This window comes from Mobula hypostoma, chromosome 12 (genome assembly GCF_963921235.1).
Source record: "Mobula hypostoma chromosome 12, sMobHyp1.1, whole genome shotgun sequence".
NCBI lineage: Eukaryota > Metazoa > Chordata > Chondrichthyes > Myliobatiformes > Myliobatidae > Mobula > Mobula hypostoma.
The window spans coordinates 32,101,467-32,120,434 of NC_086108.1; the positions used below are offsets into that span (position 1 = coordinate 32,101,467).

General features: G+C 37.4%; 1 protein-coding gene across 2 annotated transcripts in view; it reads right to left on the minus strand.

Moving 5' to 3' along the window:
• dnm3a (dynamin 3a) overlaps nucleotides 1–18,968 on the minus strand; it is a 245,604-nt gene that overhangs the window by 97,230 nt on the left and 129,406 nt on the right. For both annotated transcript variants that reach the window (XM_063063782.1, XM_063063783.1), the window contains exons 13-14: nucleotides 15,594–15,645; nucleotides 4,435–4,548 (exon numbers count right to left, since the gene is read on the minus strand). In XM_063063782.1, coding sequence (XP_062919852.1) covers nucleotides 4,435–4,548; nucleotides 15,594–15,645 — 166 coding nt within the window. The remainder of the gene's footprint in view (nucleotides 1–4,434; nucleotides 4,549–15,593; nucleotides 15,646–18,968) is intronic.

An 18,968-nucleotide genomic window follows, 5' to 3' on the forward strand; every position in this document is an offset into this window, starting at 1 on the left:
TTTGGTGCAGAGGAGTGGTCTCATTGAATCAGTAAGTAACTCATCTACCTGGGAAGTCTTTCAGTGTACACCAGTAAGACCATATAATGTATACACTGGAGTGCCAAAAATGGTTGTTCCTGGCCTTCAGCTTCCTGGTGAACATAGTCTTACAAGGTTTGGGCAGTGAACAATATCAGCACGAATACCAGCAACTGCCCAACTGATATACTGACATTCATTAACAAATTTCAAAATTATCACCATATCATACTGGGAAAAAAATTATCAGCTTACAAAAGCAGTATAATGCAACTGAAACTATAAGCAATAAGTTTATCATGAGTAAAAGGATATTAGACGTGAAGGTCACATCAAGGACAAATATTAAAAAGTTAAAATTAAATATAACCATACTAGATCTGGGTGCACTTAGTATTAATAATACTGTAAAATGGCACAAATCGAGAAAAAATAATTTGATCTAGCAATTGTTGCAGTTGCCAAAGTTAGGAACTCAATATTCTAGGGTTATTGACACTTAGAAAAGGTTAGTAGTATGAAAATGGAGATAGGGGAATATTGACAATAAAGTGTAGCACACACATCAGTGGTAACAATGGTTCTCAGTCCATTAGTTCAGGAGGAGAAGTCAAGAAATGACAAATAGAAAACATAATTGGGAGCAGTTTACTGCTTTCTTTATAACAATCTGCACTGGAGGGAGTTTTAATCAGCAAGTTACCACAGTAAGTAACAGGGTAAATAATAATCATGTGCAATTTTAAAGACAGAACAAACCAAACAGACAAAAGTAGGTTAGAGATTATGAGTTAATGAAACGCATTACAGACAGTTTAGCAGAACAACAGTTTGAGGGTATAATTGAAATCAGGAGTTGATGAAATAAAGCAGAAAATTTAATTGATTTAGATGTTCATTAATGACATTAATAAATGCAGGGCTAGGATGATGCAGCGACATTGCTTAATCCTGTTCCTTTATGATTATCACTTTAACCAAACACTGGCATATTAATAAAATGGTTAACTTTTGTTTCACATGAATAACTCACTCAATAATACCAAAATCAAGTATAGCAAATGAAAAAGTCTAATCCAAGTTTTATGAAACAAGTGAATCTTTAAGAAATATTTGATGTCAAGAATGAGATTAAAAGAAAATCATTTTGTTGCTGCAAAAATTCTTGTAATTTTTCATAAACACATTTGTACAAAGTGAATGCAGACAACCGGAGACCTGAAAACTGAAGTTCAACAAGTACTGTCCCCTTATCAGCAGCAGAAAAATTACATTAAAATATGATCTAATAACGATGGTTGAGTAAGTAAATTGAAACTGAAATGTTTCGAACATATCTTTACTCACTTGCTCAGTTCAACAAGGCCATGTTCCAGTAAGTCAAGGAGAGAAAAGAACTCTTTAAGCGTGCTACTGCTAATTCTATTCCTTGTATCTTCTCTCCATTAGTGTACAACGATGTGTAATTCTGGAAATGCTTAAACCTTCACAACCCTACACTCCAGAACTCCGAGGAAATTTAAAATATTCTCAGCAGAATCATCTTAAGATAGTAAGATTAGCCCAAACATAGAACATAAACTAGATTTTGGTGTTTCCTATCCACTCTTTTGCTTACCAGCTCAAAATACACTTGCAATGAAAATTGTAGGCAAATAATACTATAATGAAGCCATGGAGCATCACAGACATCAGTGTACCAAGTGGCCTGACAATACATGTCCTAGGCCACTGAATTTTAAGGACAATGAAATAATACAAAATCAAGTACGGTGAATGAAAAAGACCAACTCAAGTTTTATGAAACAAGTGATTAAGATATATTTGCGAATTTTAAAGAAGTCAAGAGATAATTGTTTTATTTTAGAAGTTTTATGTAATATTGTAAGATGTAACAACATAAAATGCCATTTAAAATACAAAAACATTTCAGTTATGTACTTACAAAGACTGGTAACTGTAATCCAATCTTCTTCATATCAGATCCCTGAAAGTTGCCTCACAGGTGGATAGGGTAGTTAAGAAAGCTTATGGGGTGTTAGTTTTCATAAGTTGAGGGATAGAATTTAAGAGTCGCGATGTAATGATGCAGCTCTATAAAACTCTGGTTAGGCCACACTTGGAGTACTGCGTCCAGTTCTGGTCGCCTCACTATAGGAAGGATGTGGAAGCATTGGAAAGGGTACAGAGGAGATTTACCAGGATGCTGCCTGGTTTAGAAAGTATGCAGTATGATCAGAGATTAAGGGAGCTAGGGCTTTACTCTTTGGAGAGAAGGAGGATGAGAGGAGACATGATAGAGGTGTACAAGATAATAAGAGGAATAGATAGAGTGGATAGCCAGCGCCTCTTCCCCAGGGCACCACTGCTCAATACAAGAGGACATGGCTTTAAGGTAAGGGGTGGGAAGTTCAAGGGGGATATTAGAGGAAGGTTTTTTACAAAGAGAGTGGTTGGTGCGTAGAATGCACTGCCTGAGTCAGTGGTGGAGGCAGATCACTAGTGAAGTTTAAGAGACTACTAGACAGGTATATAGAGGAATTTAAGGTGGGGGCTTGTATGGGATGCAGGGTTTGAGGGTCGGCACAACATTGTGGGCCGAAGGGCCTGTACTCTGCTGTACTATTCTATGTTCTATATGTTGAATATTGTTCACTCCAAGGAATCTAGAGGCCTATTACAGTGATCAATGCACAAAAGCAGCAATTTCCTGAAATACATGGGGAGGCTGGTGGTGACTTACCACTTTTACAAGATTAAAATTAGGGCATCACCAATTTTCTATTTTGCATCTTTCAGGATACATTTCTTACAAGTATTTTTACGGAAGAATTACACTTCGAACATTAAACACATTATTTCCCCAGAATATTTTGTACCAAAATTCTTGATCACACATACACCTCTGTGGATTGCATCTATTACTGACAATAAATTGCAAATGATTAAAGCAGCAATATTTAACTAATTGACTGATCAAAGTTATATCTTTGTAACTTTCAAATCTGTAAATGTATCTTTACATTTAAAACATGTCAGATATGTGAAATTGCCAACAGTTTTTCAGGATTAAGTGAAAAGTAGCAAGCAACAACCATGACCCACAGGTACTAGGGAACTCCAATGCCAACATGAGGAAGTCTCTAACCGCCTTCCTTATCATCAAGGTGCTAAAGATCACCACTAATACAGAAACTTAAAGGCAGCTCAGAGGATGGCATTCTGTGGTAGTACTCACTTCCTCACACATCACCATGTAAATGAATGACCTGAAACTAGATGACTACAGCTCCATTTCTCAAGAAGATAAATATATCAGGGGTTCCCAACCTTTTTTATACCATGGACCTCAGGTTGAAAACCTCTGATCTAGGACAAAGTACCCAATTAGTTGACAGATGTACACAGCATGCTAGCCATACAATTCTAGGGTATAGAGGAACTACAGTTGTAATACATCATCTATAAAATGCAATGAAGCAAACTTCCAAGACAACCTTGGCACCATATTCTCACAAAAATGTTGTTGTGCTGGAGGTAGACAAACTTGCATGTGTTCATGTGAAATGAATTATTTTTAGAGCCACAGTAGAACAGCACAGAAACAGGCCCTTCATCCCATCTAGTCAAATACCATACTGTTATTCTTCCTACTCCCATCGACTTGCATAAGGACCATAGCTCTCCATACCCATCCACATACTTATTCAACTAAACATTGCAATCAAACTTGCATCCACCACATTCACTGGCAGCTCATTCCCACTTTATATAGTTGTTAAAAGGACATTATTGCTGCTTTCGTATAAGTACATGCTCGAACGAGATCTTTAAAGCCAATCCCAAAAGAAAAGCCACTGATAAAGCAACATGAGATCTCCATTTCCCACAACACAAAATTCCTTACAACTTTGACTGAAATTACATTTTCTGGATCATTTGTTTCAATGTGAAGATATGCCCATTTGGAACCAAGTTAAGATCATCTTTAGCTTCTACATAGAGAAGATTATATATAGCAGGAAAGAGACATGCGTTATATTTGTCTAAATAAATAAATGAACAGCATTTAAAAACACCATAGTAGCTCCATACACACTGTTTAACTGAATGACAAAAGAGCTAGGAATTAGGTAAAGTAGTAATTCAACAATACTACAAGAAAACCTCATTCTCCATTTTTTTCACTTCAAATGAAGAGCCACATTTCTGATTTTCTGCATTTACTATGATGATCCAGCTAGAATTCTGAATACAGTTCACACAGAACCATGGTAATGAATCTACGATTTAAGTAAAACATTGCAGACTGCGAATTAAAGCACTATAGTACATACTATGCAACCGCATACTAACAATAATTACAGTAAGTCATAAAATTCCATGTTTTTTTTTCATTTATATTCCTCTTACCTCTTCATCCTTGAACCAACAGAGACACTCTGCAGTCAACACAAACCAGTATTCCTTGGAACCTCCTTTTATGATGCTGATATTGCTGATGGTGAGCCAACCTTTTCTGACCACCTACAAGGAAATATGGACAAACATAGATAAAACTGTGTTTAAGACAAGTTACTCATCTTCTTGAAAAAGTGATTATTAGAAAGATAGAAAACCTACAGCACAACACAGACAAATAAGACAGATTATTAATGGTTCTTTTTTCCTTCAAGACTAACAACAGTACCTTGCTTTGCTTTTCTTTGCATGATCACCATGGGATTGCAGAATACTACTGATATCAACTCATCTTTAGAATTAGAATAAAATCTCCAAAGTATTAGGGTCACAAGTAAAGGGACTACAACTTCCAAAACAACCGTAGGTTTACCGCACCAATTATGATTTTTATTTAACAGTGCTGTAAGCTGTATATATTTATGTCATTGTGAGCATTATTGTGACAATCATAAGTTCTGTACACTCTAGCATGCAACAAGAGCCTAGAATAATTTATTGTTCACCCCAGAGCAAGTTACCAGTAAGATCTTAGTTTCCTTGAACAGTAATGAAAGCGATGCTGTAAGTATAAAGACAACATTGACATTACTAATGTATACCATAGTAACAGTAAATGATATATCATAATAAACCATATGATTCCTGTAATATTCAGCACCATTGGAGAAAATAAGTTACCATACTTCACGAAATAAAAATCTAGTCATTTTCTGGATTAGCAATTTGCTTTTCCTCATTAAAAGCAACTAAATATAATGTGCATTAAACTGAATTTGCCAGATGATTCAAATACTTCCCTCTTATCAACTTTTATTTCATGAATCTTGTTCCCTCTAGCTTGCAGTGTAAGTGCTTTGAAGAATAAAGGAGGAAGAATTAATTCCATGATCTTAACTTCCAGACAGATTATTCCATTTGGCATTCAGGGCTAGAGAGCTGCAGCATCATCCTTCCCAGTTCCACATTTTGATGCTGGGATCACATGATGTCCAGTTATATGTCATTCACTGGTTTCTTCTATTATTTAGCTATCTAATTGTATTAGATGCTCAAGAAATTCTATTAGATTTCACTTCCTAATGGTTAATTGTTTCCAGGGAAACAACTGACCATTAGGAAGTGAAATCTCATGCTCTGGGAGCTGCATCCCTAATCAATTTCACTGACCAAGGATTATATGACATTTCAATATTGTTTTTTGTGAGAGGTTCCTCTTCAGAAGTTAGCTGCCGCATTTCCTGTTTTACAACAGTACCACTAATTACTATCACAATTGGCAATATATCTTCTATTTTACATTTCTTCTGTTTTTGAGCAGAGTCAACATTGAAGTCAGGAATCAGTATTTGGGATAGCCATTGTCAATCAGGTTGGATTAGCAGATGAAAGTGGAAAACCACATTGCTTGAACCCTCAGATGTCCATCTTTGAGAATTCAACTACTGTCAGTCAACCATCAATCTACAGGCCATGACACTCATGGACTTGGTCTGTAATTTTGTGACAGTATGTTTTTCTGCTATTGTAACAATGTGTGTTGTAGGTGCTCTGTGCTGTTTGTGACCACTGGTACTGTGTTTTCCACCTTGGCCCTGGAAGAACACCATTTTGTTTGGCTGTATTCATGTACGGTTGAACAATAACTAAACTTGAACTTGTTAATAATGTCAAGACTGCATATGGATCTGTTGTTGTCTCTAGTTTTTCATCAATTCCACTACAGATTAACAAACTTTGGAACAAGGTCCACCGCAGACCATCTTCATTTTAACATCTGTGTTGGTTACTCTTAATTAGTGCAAATTGGCCATGAAATTAGACAGTTGATTATTTGCTTTCTTAATAATCATTGCATTTAGTAGAAATCACAGAATTAATAGGGGAGGCAGGGGGAGGGAAGGAAATCGGAACCAGGCATGTGCTGGATGTGTGAAATAGATCCAAGCTAATTATGCATTGCCGTCCCCGCACATATTTTCCACATCTTCTACTTTCTGGCAGATACTTAAGAAAAAAACACCTCTCTACATCAGGGATTTCCAGCCTGTGGCCTACAGACCCCTTGGTTAATGGTGGGGGTCCATGACATAAAAAAGGTTGAGAACCCTGCCATGTAATGACTAGTCTACATCATTTAACCCAAGATGTGGTTTCTCGATCTGGTAACTGTTTCAGAATTAGATGCAACAGCAACAACTTTTAGGAACAGACTAAGTTACTAACATGGAAACTGCTATAAGCCTGAAAGGCTGACAAGATGATACTGTTACAAAATATAATTTATCATAGTGAGAGCAGCATTCAATGGAAGAACCTGCATTTTGCAATCATAATCATTAGGGTCTGAACATTCAGGACCAGATTACGCTGACTTCTGCATGGATTTGATCAGAACCCAGGAGTTCCATAGTTTATAGCAGATTAAATTGCAGGCATCCACCAAATGCACCGGTCTAAAAGTTACCAACAGATCCAAAGAAGTTGAACCTGTCAGTTCAGTCCACTGCTAGATTCCCCCAAGAATCCAGTGGTGAAGCCCAATTTTGCTGAAATTCCCTGTACCTCACTGAGGAGCCAAGGTCCCATCTACTCAGTGAAAAATGTAAGGCGAAAGTTAAGGAGGTAAAGAAGTTAAACATATTTTGCTTTAGATTAATGTTTTTAATTTGTTTGTTTTTATAATTTAGTTAACTTTATTTTTTAATTATTTCACTTATCACTTCAAGTTTACACGTACACAGCTGGAGGAACTCAGCAGTACAGGCAGCTTCTACAGAAATGAATAAACTGTCAACGTTTTGGGCTGAGAGCTTTCTTGAGGACTCAAGAGGAAGAGGGAAGGCGACAGGGGAAAAATGGTGGAAGGAGGAGGAAAGAGAATAGCAAGAAGGTGATAAATGAAGCTAAGTGGGTGGGAAAGGTAAAGGGCTGGAGAGGAAGGAATCTGATTTGAGAGGAGAGTGGACCAAAGAAAAGAGGGAAGGAGGGGACCCGGCAGGAGGTGATAGGTGAGAAGAGATACGGAGACAGAGTGGGGAATAGAAGAAAAGGGGAGGGGGAAGAGAATTTTTTTTTACTGGAAGGAGAAATCGGTATTCATGCCATCAGGCTGGAAGCTACCCAGATGGAATATAACGTATTGCTCCTTCACCCTGAGGGTGGCCTCAGTGTAGCACAAGAGGAGACCATAGACGACATATCAGAACGGGAATGGGAACTAGAATTAAAGTGTTTGGCCACCAGGAAGTTTTACTTTTGGCGGATGGAGCAGAGGTGCTCAACGAAGTGGTCTCCAAATTTATGATGGGTCTCACCAATGCAGAGGAGCTGCACTGGGAGCACTGGACACTATCGATGACCCCAGCATATTCACAGTGTGGTGGTGCCTAACCTGTAAGGACAGTCTGGGGCCCTGAATGGAGGCGAGGGAGGAAGTGAATGGGCAGATTACCACCTGCAGGGTTGAGGTAAAGAAATGTTTGGTGGTAGGATCCCCTTGAAGTCAGTGGAGGTTGTGGAGAATAATGTGTTGGATGTGGAAGCTCATGGGGTGGTAGCTAAGGACAGGAGGAACTCTATCACTATTAAGGTGGCCGGAAGATGGGGCAAGTGCGGATGTTTGGAAAATGGAGGAGATGTGGGTGAGAGCAGAATCTATGGTGGAGAAAGGGAAACCCCATTCTTTGAAGGAAGAAGAGATCTCTAATGTTCTGGAAAGGAAAACCACATCCTGGGAACAGATGTGGTGGAGACAAAGGAACTGTAAAAATAGCATTTTTATAGGAGACAGGATCGGAAGAGGTATAGTCAAAATAACTGTGGAAATTGGTACATTTATAAAAGATGTCAGTCAACAGTTTGTCTCCAGAGATGGAGACAGAGATCGAAAAAGAGGAGGGACATGTCAGAAATTTAAGGGCAAGGTGGAAATTGGAGGGAAAGTCGAAGGATGAAACCCATGATGACTTCAGTTTTATTAGCTATTAAATATCTCTGAGTGTTATTTGAAGAAAAAATAAAATCTATTACATTTATCGCAATTAACAAGGCCCAATCCTGGCTTTGCCAATTGACAAAGATATTTTAAAAGGGAGAGCTTCCTCAACATTCTGCTTGTGATTTGTCACCATAGAGACCACACTACTGAGATCCACATTGTGGAAGGAAGAAAGGAAGGCACTCCATCTAGATGATGTAACTGATAGCTTTGTGGCCAAGTTTACAGACAGTACAAAAGATCGTTGGTGCAGGTAGTGCTGAGCAAATAGGAAGTCTCCAGAAGGAGAATGGGCAAGAAAGTGGTATATAGAATGCAGCATAGAGAATCATACAGCTATGCACCTTGATAGAAGGAATAAAGGTGTAGATTATTTTCTAAATGGAGAGCGAATTCAGAAATTCTAGAGGTGCAAGAGGACATGTATGTCCAAGTGCATGATTCCCTAAGAGTTAACTTGCAGGTTGTATCAGTAGCAAGGAAGGCAAATGAAATGTTAGCATTCATTTCAAGAGGACTAGAATGTAAAAGCAAGACTGTAATGCTGAGATTTTATAAGGCATTGGTCAGACAACATTTGGAGTTTTGAGCAACACACATATGATACTGGAGGAACTCAGCAAGTCAGGCAGCATCTATGAAGGGGATAAAGAGTCGACAATTTGGCCGAGACCCTTCATCAGAATTGGAAAGGAATGGGGCAAAAGCCTGACTTGCTGAGTTCCTACAGCATTTTATAAGCAACGTGAGTGTTGCTCAAGCTTGTAATGATGAGGCTTTACAAGGTAATGGCCAGACCTCATCGGGATTATTGTGAGCAGCTTTGGGCACCATATCTAAGGATGGGTATGTTGGTGTTGGAGAAGGTCCAAAGAAATTTACGAAAAGATTCCAGAGATGAAAAGGTTAACACCTGAGAAGCTTTTAATGGCTCTGGGCTAGTACTCACTGGTGGTTAGAGGATGCGGGTGGGTGTGACCTCATTGAAACCTACCAAATATTGAAAGGCCTGGATAGAGTGAATGTGGAGAGGATGTTTTCAGTAGTGGGACAGTTTAGGACCAGAGGGTACGGCCTCAGAATAAAAGGACATACTTTTAGAACAGAGATTAGGAGGGATGTTTTTAGCTAGAGGGTGCTGAATCGGTGGAATTTATTGTCACAGATAGCTATGGAGGCCAAGCCATTCGGCATATCTAAAGTGGAAGTTGATAGGTCCTTAATTAGTAAGTGTGTCAAAGGTTACAGGGAGAAGGTAGGAGAATGAGTTTGAGGAAATAATAAATCTGCCATGATCAAATAGTGGAGCAGACTCAATGGACCAAATAGTTTAATTCTTCCACCATATCGATTGATCCACATCTAGATCAGGTAGCTGCAACCAAGGACAAACTGCAGTCAATGACAGCGGGGTGCTGCACTGGGCCAATCATGCTTTATACATCAAATAAAACTCTAAATAAGAGGAAAACAGTGACTCACACAGCGTATAAATAATTTGGAAGAAACTGTTACTAACTGTTAGTGAAGACAAAGGTGAACTGCATAAAAAGCACAGAACTAAAGGAGTAAAAGACATTTTACTATTGGTAGAAATTTAAATGCAATCAAAATGTACCCTTTTATTATCAGTACATTTTTATTTCAAAGAAAACCTTCATCTGATTGTCTCCAAATTGTCCTTGAGAAGAGGTATTTTCTTGTGGCTCCTTACCTCTCCATACCTCAAACATCAGAAATGCTGTTGACAGCAGCCTTGGGACAAAAATTCTGTGTAATATCCTGTTTAATATGGGTAAGAAGTAAATTTTTGGCAGTATGTTTTATTCTCAATTTACTGGATGCAAATTTTTACTGGGTAGAAGCAATGGAAAGAGAATTCATTTAAACTAGATGACCATATGCTAGCAATAGAATACAATAAATTGGAAAGAACAATAAAGAATGTAACGAAATAGAACCGGCACATTTTTTATGAACAAACAAAAATTCCTCGACTTCATGCTCATAAAAAGTGGTTTTATATTACAGAATTACTACAACCTCATTCATAATACAGAACTTGATATCAGTACCACCTGTTATATCAACATAGCCATACAAACCAGATCAATTCTGAACTGAATTAACTATTCTCATCCATGCTAGCAGTTAGAACACCACAAATAACTTCAACAGAATTCTGCTAGGTAAGAGAAAGGGGTGAGGTAGTGTTTTGGATTGACACCACTAGAAAATGCACATTTGAGAATGCGTAAGTACAGGGCTAGATTCAGTTGTGAAGACCACTTGCAAAAAGCTCATTGTTTCAGCTGAAGACAATTCATCAATGAGGGTGGAAAATTATTAAAAATTTCTGTGAATTTGTGGGATACTCCAGTACATTGTATAATATTTTGTTTAAAAATTAGCTATGTATCGTACTTTCCGCAAGCAGTATACTCCCTATATAGAGAACTCAGAGTCACCATAATAATGTGTGTTAGCCTGCATCATATGTTTACACATCTTTTCTGTCAGCAATGTGGTAAAGATAGATGTTCAGTTACTGATTGGTTGCTATCTAAATCTGCTTCACTGCCTTTTATGAAATAAAGTGTATAATATTCCTCTTGAAATGTAGACTACCTCTCCTATCCAGACCTGCTTCAGCCATCTTTCACCTGCCTGACCTACTTATTGCCAAACCAATGTAGCCAGGGTGAAAAGTATGAGATTATTTACTTGAAGGACATCCTTTACAATACCGTATGTCACACAATACACCTTAAACAGGACCTTTGTCCACACTCTTTCATAATATTTGTCTCTACATGGACCACAAATGGATCATTGTCCTGCCACCTCCAAATTCCTTTTATATTAATTAAGGATGTCCTACATCCTAGGAGTAGGAAGGCAAAACATCTGGTGGATTCTATAATCCCACCTACAAAGGATGCCATCTAACCAGTGAATATTCTAAATCAGCCACACTGCACATCCCTTCCCACTTCGATAATAAATTTATATGTTAAACATTTAAATTGATAGTAAATGTATATTTTGCTGTAAATTGCAGATTACAACTAAGTAATACTAAACAGTGTTTTCTGTATAGAATGCAAAGGCTTAATATTGTTTTAATTACTACAGGTGTAAAAGATATTAACTGAGCTTTCAGGATCACTTCTAACTGTAATTTAGTAATGGAATAGAGTCAATTATTGGTTGTAGTGAGACTGATCTTGGCTAGAGTGCACAAAATACAGAAAAGCAAGAGAAGATACTTTCCCAACTTGAGCTCAATCATCAGAAATCAATTCATTTTCAAGCTTCAACATATTACTACAGAAAGAACACCAAAAAATGGTATTTCACTTTGTACTTCAGAAAGAAAAGGATGTTAAAGTAAATCATCTGATGAAAAGTTTACATACTTTTAGAACATTTGATTAAAATATTGTCCCTGCATGGTAAATCTACATGTGCAGCACTGACATCAAATGATATCCTGGAAACATAAGCAGAGGCTTGACTTGCTGTGTCCAATAACAACTTTGTGCATTGGATGATGGTGAAACTTTATGGCAATTAGACTTCAGATTAGCCACCTAAGTAACTTTTAACTAGTTTTATGCACAATGTGCCAGTTATGTTAAAAACGGTAACTTACCATAAAAGTTTTTACCTATTTTATTTATTCAGTGTACTTAAATACATCTGTGGTTTCCTTTTAATACACTGTATATTGAAATAAGCTGTTTAGTTTATTTTTACGTAATGGTGAAAACTCTAGTTAAAGAGGTATCTGACCCAGGAGTTGATGTACTTCAGTTCAGATTTTTTATGTATTAAAGGTATTAACAAGGCCACATTGACAAATCTATAAAACAAAAACTTTAGATATACACTTTCAGCATGTATTATACTAAAAGGCTTATGGCGCCAAAAATACTATGGATCTGGTTGCAGAATACAGACATAAAATACTTATATGTGAGACAGAGCAGACCAGCAGACTAAATATTTCAACTCTCATTAAAATAAAACTATGATCACCAGTTAAATTGACAGATATAAATCAAAGGAGACCAAAAAGTTATGTTAGGTGCCTACTAATTTTGCAAAGATGGAAATTAATAGTAATTATATGTGCTAAAATTTATCTCATCACGCATGCACAAAATTAGGGGCTAGTCATTATCTATGTCTCACCAGCTATGGTCAGTAATTTTTTAACAAAGAAATTTCTCAACAAAGAAATAAAACAAGGGCACTTCAAGCAAGCAATAGACTAAAACTGAAATAATGTAGAATTCAGAAATACCGCTATGCATATTGAACATGTGATATAAAACTAAGAGATATAAAATGACACAAAACTTATTACAAATGATTACACTATTTGTACTAGAGAGCCACTTAGCCAAAACTTGATTTACATCTTGATGGCAGGAGCAGAGGGTGGTAGTGAAGAGTTGTTATTCTAAATTGGAGGCTTACGATCTGTTGTGTGCTGCAGGGGTTGGTGCTAGGTCCCCTATTGTTGGTCAACTATATTAACAATTTGGATTAGAATGTAGGTGACATGATTAATAAGTGTGTAGATGATTCCAAAATTAGTGGTGTGGTGGGCAGTAAGGAAGGTCTCTAAATTTCAAGATTGTTTCATGTAATTCCTGGTACACATATAAAGAAGCAAGTAGTTGTTACTCCAGATCTAATGCAGCGCAAGAAAACAGAATAAGCTAAAGAATACAATAAAAAAATACAACAAATGTAAATGCATAAGATAGCTTATATACATAGATTGATTGTATGTCCATTAAGTGATACTAGGCACAGGAGTGTTTGCACACAAGGTGCCTCTGACAGGAAATGATAAAGTATAGTGTTGGGGATGTGGAGAGGTGCATTAGTGGATAGAAGTGTTGATCAGCCTTACAGTCAGAGAAAGTAAATGTTTCTGCATCTGATGGTCCTGGTGTGGATGCTACATAGCCTTCTCCCTAATGAGAGGGGAACAAAGAGCCCATGAGTAGGGTGGGTGGGATCCTTCATGATTTTACTGGCACCTTCTGTATGTATGCCCTTAATGGCAGGTCGGCTGGTGCAGGTGAAGCGTTGGGCAGTTTAGACTACCCCTTGTAAAGTTACAACAGAATCTAGATCAATTGAGAAAGTGGACAAAGGAATATCAGATGGAAATTTAACTTGGACAAATGTGAAGTGATGCATTATGGGAAGTTAAACCAAGGCAAGCCTAAACAGTAAATGACAGGGCCCTGGGAAGTGTTGGACAACAAAGAGACCTAGGAGAATGGCCACGTAAGTTCAATGAAAGTGGTTGGTGGAAGGTGAAGGCAGCATAGGGTATGCCTGTCTTCATTGGACAGGACATTGATTACAATAGCTAGAACACCTTGTTGCAGCTATACAAGACATTGGGAGACTGTATTTGGAATAGTGTGTGCTGTTCTGAACACCATACTATCAGAAGGATATGATTAAGCGAGTGAATGCAGGTAAGTTTCACACTGATATTGCTGTGACTTGAAGCTTTGATTTATAAGGAGACTAGACAGGCTTGGACTGTTTTCCCCAGAATGAAGGAGGTTGAGAGGTGACGTTATAGAGGTTTTTAAAATAATGAGGAGGATGGTTCACAGTGTTTTTCACAAGGTAGCAAAATCTAAAACCGGCGGGGGGGGGGGGGGTAGATTTAAATTTAAAGTTTAAAGTGTCCCTAAGGAGAAGATTTTCCACACAGAGGGAGGTGGGTACAGAAAATGAGCTGCTAGAGAAAGTGCTAGAGGTGGGTACAATTGCAGCACTTTAAAGATATTTAGACAGGCTCACGGAAAGGAAAAGTTGAAAGGGATATGATCCAAATGTAGTAAAAGGAATGAGTTCATAAAGGCATCTTGGTCAGCATGGACAAGTATGGCTGAAGAGCTTGTTTCTGTACTATATGATTCACATTAAACTGATGAGGAAAATTTGGATTATGAAATTCTCAATTTTAATGTGATATTATCAATATAATAATTCCACCAGTTCCATATTCTTCAATTCTGGAGTGCACTAGTTCATACATGAATACTAATATAGTTAGTTGTACAATAAATAGACAAAATCTATCTTTTTTTCTGTGCATTAAAGTTGGAAAATATGTACATTAAGTGTGTGGAAATGTTAATACCAAACCGAAGATCATGTTATTTAGTAATAGGCAAACTGACATAAAAGTAATGGTGCTCAGTAATAAACCAATAGCATCTTACAAAACCTTAGCACGTAAAATTTGTCTCAACAGTGGAAGATGAGAGTACTGAAATAGCAAAACAAAAATACAACAGAGAAAATACACTGATAAAACTGTGGATTTTACAGATATACATGTTAAAAGCTTGTTTAAAATGTACTTAGGTGCCTGCTGTTTAGTTTTGTAATAAACGGATGCCAATATGCCCCATGCAGAATCGTAAGCCAATCTTCAACTGTTTGAGCAATCTAGCAGCTTTACAAAAATCTATCAGTGTTTCTAAGCCAGATTAAATTACTAAACCTTAATTAATTCTGAAATATTTTACAACCAAAATGAAATAATGTAATAGTTTTTTTACAAATATCAAGTTACCTATTGAAGTATAGACAACCATTAAAATTACATCAAAACCTCAGTGAAAAAGGCATCTTGCACTATGAGGCTTTCTCTTTAACTTGTAATAAAAGTATGCACATGCCTGAACTAGTAAACTGTACTACTTGAAAGCACTGAATAATTATTCCCAAATAATTCATATGCCAAGCAGTAACAAAAAAAATTGTAAACAGAAGTGCAATTAGTTGAGATGGAAGATTATGAGGCAGAAAAAAGCAACTCAAAAATAAATTTAAAGTAAGAGTCATAGAACAAAGATGGCAACAAAGCAGGAAGTAAAGACAATTCTTGAGCAATGATTGTCCAATTGCAGCAAAATAAAACTTGAACAATTCTTCAAACACAATTTGAATGTGCACTACAACATGTTCGTAATCATGCTTAATTAATCATATCGCAAGGAACAGAAAAATTAAAACTGCTTAAGTGTAATACATGCATTTTACAAAAAAATAGAACTCTTACCTGATTCCCAGCAGTGTGCTTCTTATTAAGCTGACCACACCTTTGTTGGGCACTATAGAAAACGTATAACAATTTTCTAAATATAATTACTTAAGAAGATTGTTTAATTTTTTTACATTCCATTGGAAAAGAAGCATCAAGTATAAGATATTGTTTGTTTAGTTCAGGAAGTCATGGTAGAGAAAACAAAAAGGTAACATGGGGATGGATGTGTTTACAAAAAATATTAAATCAGAGAAATTGTGTGAGCTACACAGTACTTGGCCATGACTTACTAATAATTAAAATAGCTAGAAGCAAAACATCTTGATAATTATGAACTGATAACTTACTGAAAACGCTAGCATTAAGCATAAGATACACAGGTCCTTGCTTAGTTACATGTAAAAAAATGTAACCTCACACATTACATAATGAAAGACTTTTCACACAGTACTATTAAAATACAAAACAGATTACAGATTTTAAATGTCCTTTTCAAGACCCAATGTTCTAAAAAATCCTTCCCAAAACTGTGCAGCTGTAAAAAGGCAAAACCAGGAATCCAGCAACACTGCGGTGACTACTAGACTTCTTAGTGCATGACAGAATTTTGATTCCTGGTTTTTGGTGGGATTTTCATTCACACTAGAAACTTCTTTCAGGATAATATGATGCCCAAAATTCATTTCTAGTATGATTTTCAACTGCACCGGGGTGGGGAAACGTTTATTTAACTTCCTAAATATTGGAAACAGTGTTATTGAAAAGGGCCAATACTCACAGTGACCATTTGAATTCACTGAAATTAGTGCTTTCAACTCACTGAAGTTTGCAACATAAGATATAATATTTCATGTAATAGTTCAGACTGGCTGCCCCTGGAGGTCAAGGTCATGGTCACTCTCAGCTTCCTTCCCTCAGGATCAATCCTGTATGATGTGCTGTTCACTGCTCTATTAGAAACATTATCCAAGCTTCATATTTAAGAGTTTTTCTTCAGCTTATGGAAATAAGCTGAGAAAGCACAGGAACGTTTTAACATCCACGAAGTACAGAAATTCAAACTCTGCACTCATTTTGCATTGCTCCGTAGAGACCTTGCTGGCAAAATCCTGGCAGTTGCCCTGTATATCTGTAAACAGCTTTATACAAATAACATGGCTCCTGTAGGTACTTGTCCACCAAATTGTCCACATTGATCTGCCCTTCAGGAAAATTCTCTGTCCCTTCTCTCATTGTTGTAGTGTCCTACATTGAAGCGGCAACATGCCCAAGTAGCAGAGTGCTACTTTTAAGGTGACATTTGCCAAAATTGCAGCTGCCAGACTAAGTGAAAGCAGCTGTAAGATATAACAGATTTATAGGATAGTGCAGTTATAATTGAATTGTGTACAATTATGTGGGGAAGCCATAAGATATAGGAGCAGAATTTGACAATTAGATCCATCAAGTCTAGTACGCTATTCTATCATGGCAGATTTATTATCCCCTCTCATCCCCATTCTCCTGCCTTCTCCTCAGAACTCTTGACACTCTTATTAATCAACAACTTATTAAGCTCCACTTTAAATATACCAAATGAATTGTCCTCCACAGCCATCTCTGCCAATAAATTTCACAGGTTCATCACCTTTTGTCTAAAGAATTTCCTCCTCATCTGATTTCCCTTTAGAAACCCTTCTATTCTGTGGCTGTGCCTTCTGGTCCTAGACTGGCACACTATAGGAAACATCCTCTCCATACCCACTCTACCTGGATCTTTCAATATTGGATAGGTTTCAATGAGATCCTCCTTCATTCTTCTATGCTCCAGCGAGTACAGGCCCAGAGCCATCAAGTGCTCCTCATACGTTAACCCCTGTCATTCCCAGAATTATTTTCATAAATCTACTCTGGACCCTTTCTAATGTCTGCACATCCATTCTTAGATAAGGGACCCAAAACTACTCACAATACTCCAAATGCAGTCTGACCAATACCTTATAAAAACTCAGCAATACATCCTTACTTTTATATTCTAGTCCTCTTGAAATGAATGCTAACAGTGCATTTGCCTTACTTTCCAACAACTCAAACTGCAAGTTAACCTTCAGGAAATCCTGCATGAGGGCTCCCAAGTCCTTTCGCACCTCTGATTTCTGAATTTTCTCCCCATTTACAAAATACTCTACACCTTTATTCCATCTACCAACCGCATGACCATACACTTCCCTATACTATTTTCCATCTGCCACTTCTTTGCCCATTCTCTCAATCTGTCCAAGTCCTTCTCCAGACTCCTTGCTTCCTCAAAACTACTGCCACTCCATTGATCTTCGTATTGTTTGCAAACTTGGCCACAAAGCCATCAATTATGTCATCCAAATCATTGCTAAAAGAAGCAGACCCAACACTGACACCTGTGGAACACAACTAGTCACTGGCAACCAACTAGAAAAGGCCCTCTTTATTCCCACCCAGTCCATCAATGTTCTACCCATGCTGGTATGTACTTATCCTGTAATACTGTGGGCTCTTATCTTGCTTAGCAGCCTCATGTGCAGCACCATTTCAAAGGCTTTCTGAAAATCCAGGTAAACAACATCCATTAACTATCCTGCCTGTTATTTCCTTAAAGAATTCCAATAGATTTGTTAGGCAAGATTTCCACGCTGACTTCAGCCTATTTTATCATGTGCCTCCAAATACTCCAAAATATCATCCTTACATCTTCCCAACCATTGAAGTCAGGCTCACTGGCCTATAATTTCCTTTCTTCTCTCTCCGTCCTTTCTTGAAGAGAGGAATGACATTTGCAATTTTCCATTTTTCCAGGACCATTGTAAAATCTAGTGATTCTTGTTAGATCACTATTGAAAGATCACTGCTTCCAGAATCTCTTCAGCTACCTCTTTCAGAATCCTGAGGTGTAGTCCATCTGGTCGAGGTGACTTATCTACCTTCAGACTTTTCAGCTTTCTGAGTACCTTCCTCTTAGTAATAGCAACTGCACTCACTTCTCCCCAAGACACTCTTGAATTTCTTGCATGCTGCTCTTGTCTTCCACAGTGGATATCGACACAAAATACATTAATTTCATCCACCATTTGTCTCCCATTACTGTCTCTCCAGCATCAGTTTCCAGCAGTTCACTATCCACTCTCACCTCTCTTTTACTCTTTATGTATCTGTAAAAACTTTTCGTATCCTCTTTTATGTTATTGGCTAGCTTACCTTCATATTTCAACTTATGGCTCCTTACTGTTTTTTTTAAAAGTTTCCTTCTGTTTAAAAGCTTCCCAATTGTCTAGCTTCCCACAGATTTTTGCTACATTGTAGGCCCTCTTTTTTGCTTTTATGCTGTCTTTGACTTCCTTCGTCAGCTACGGTTGCTTTAATTTCACCCCACCCCCT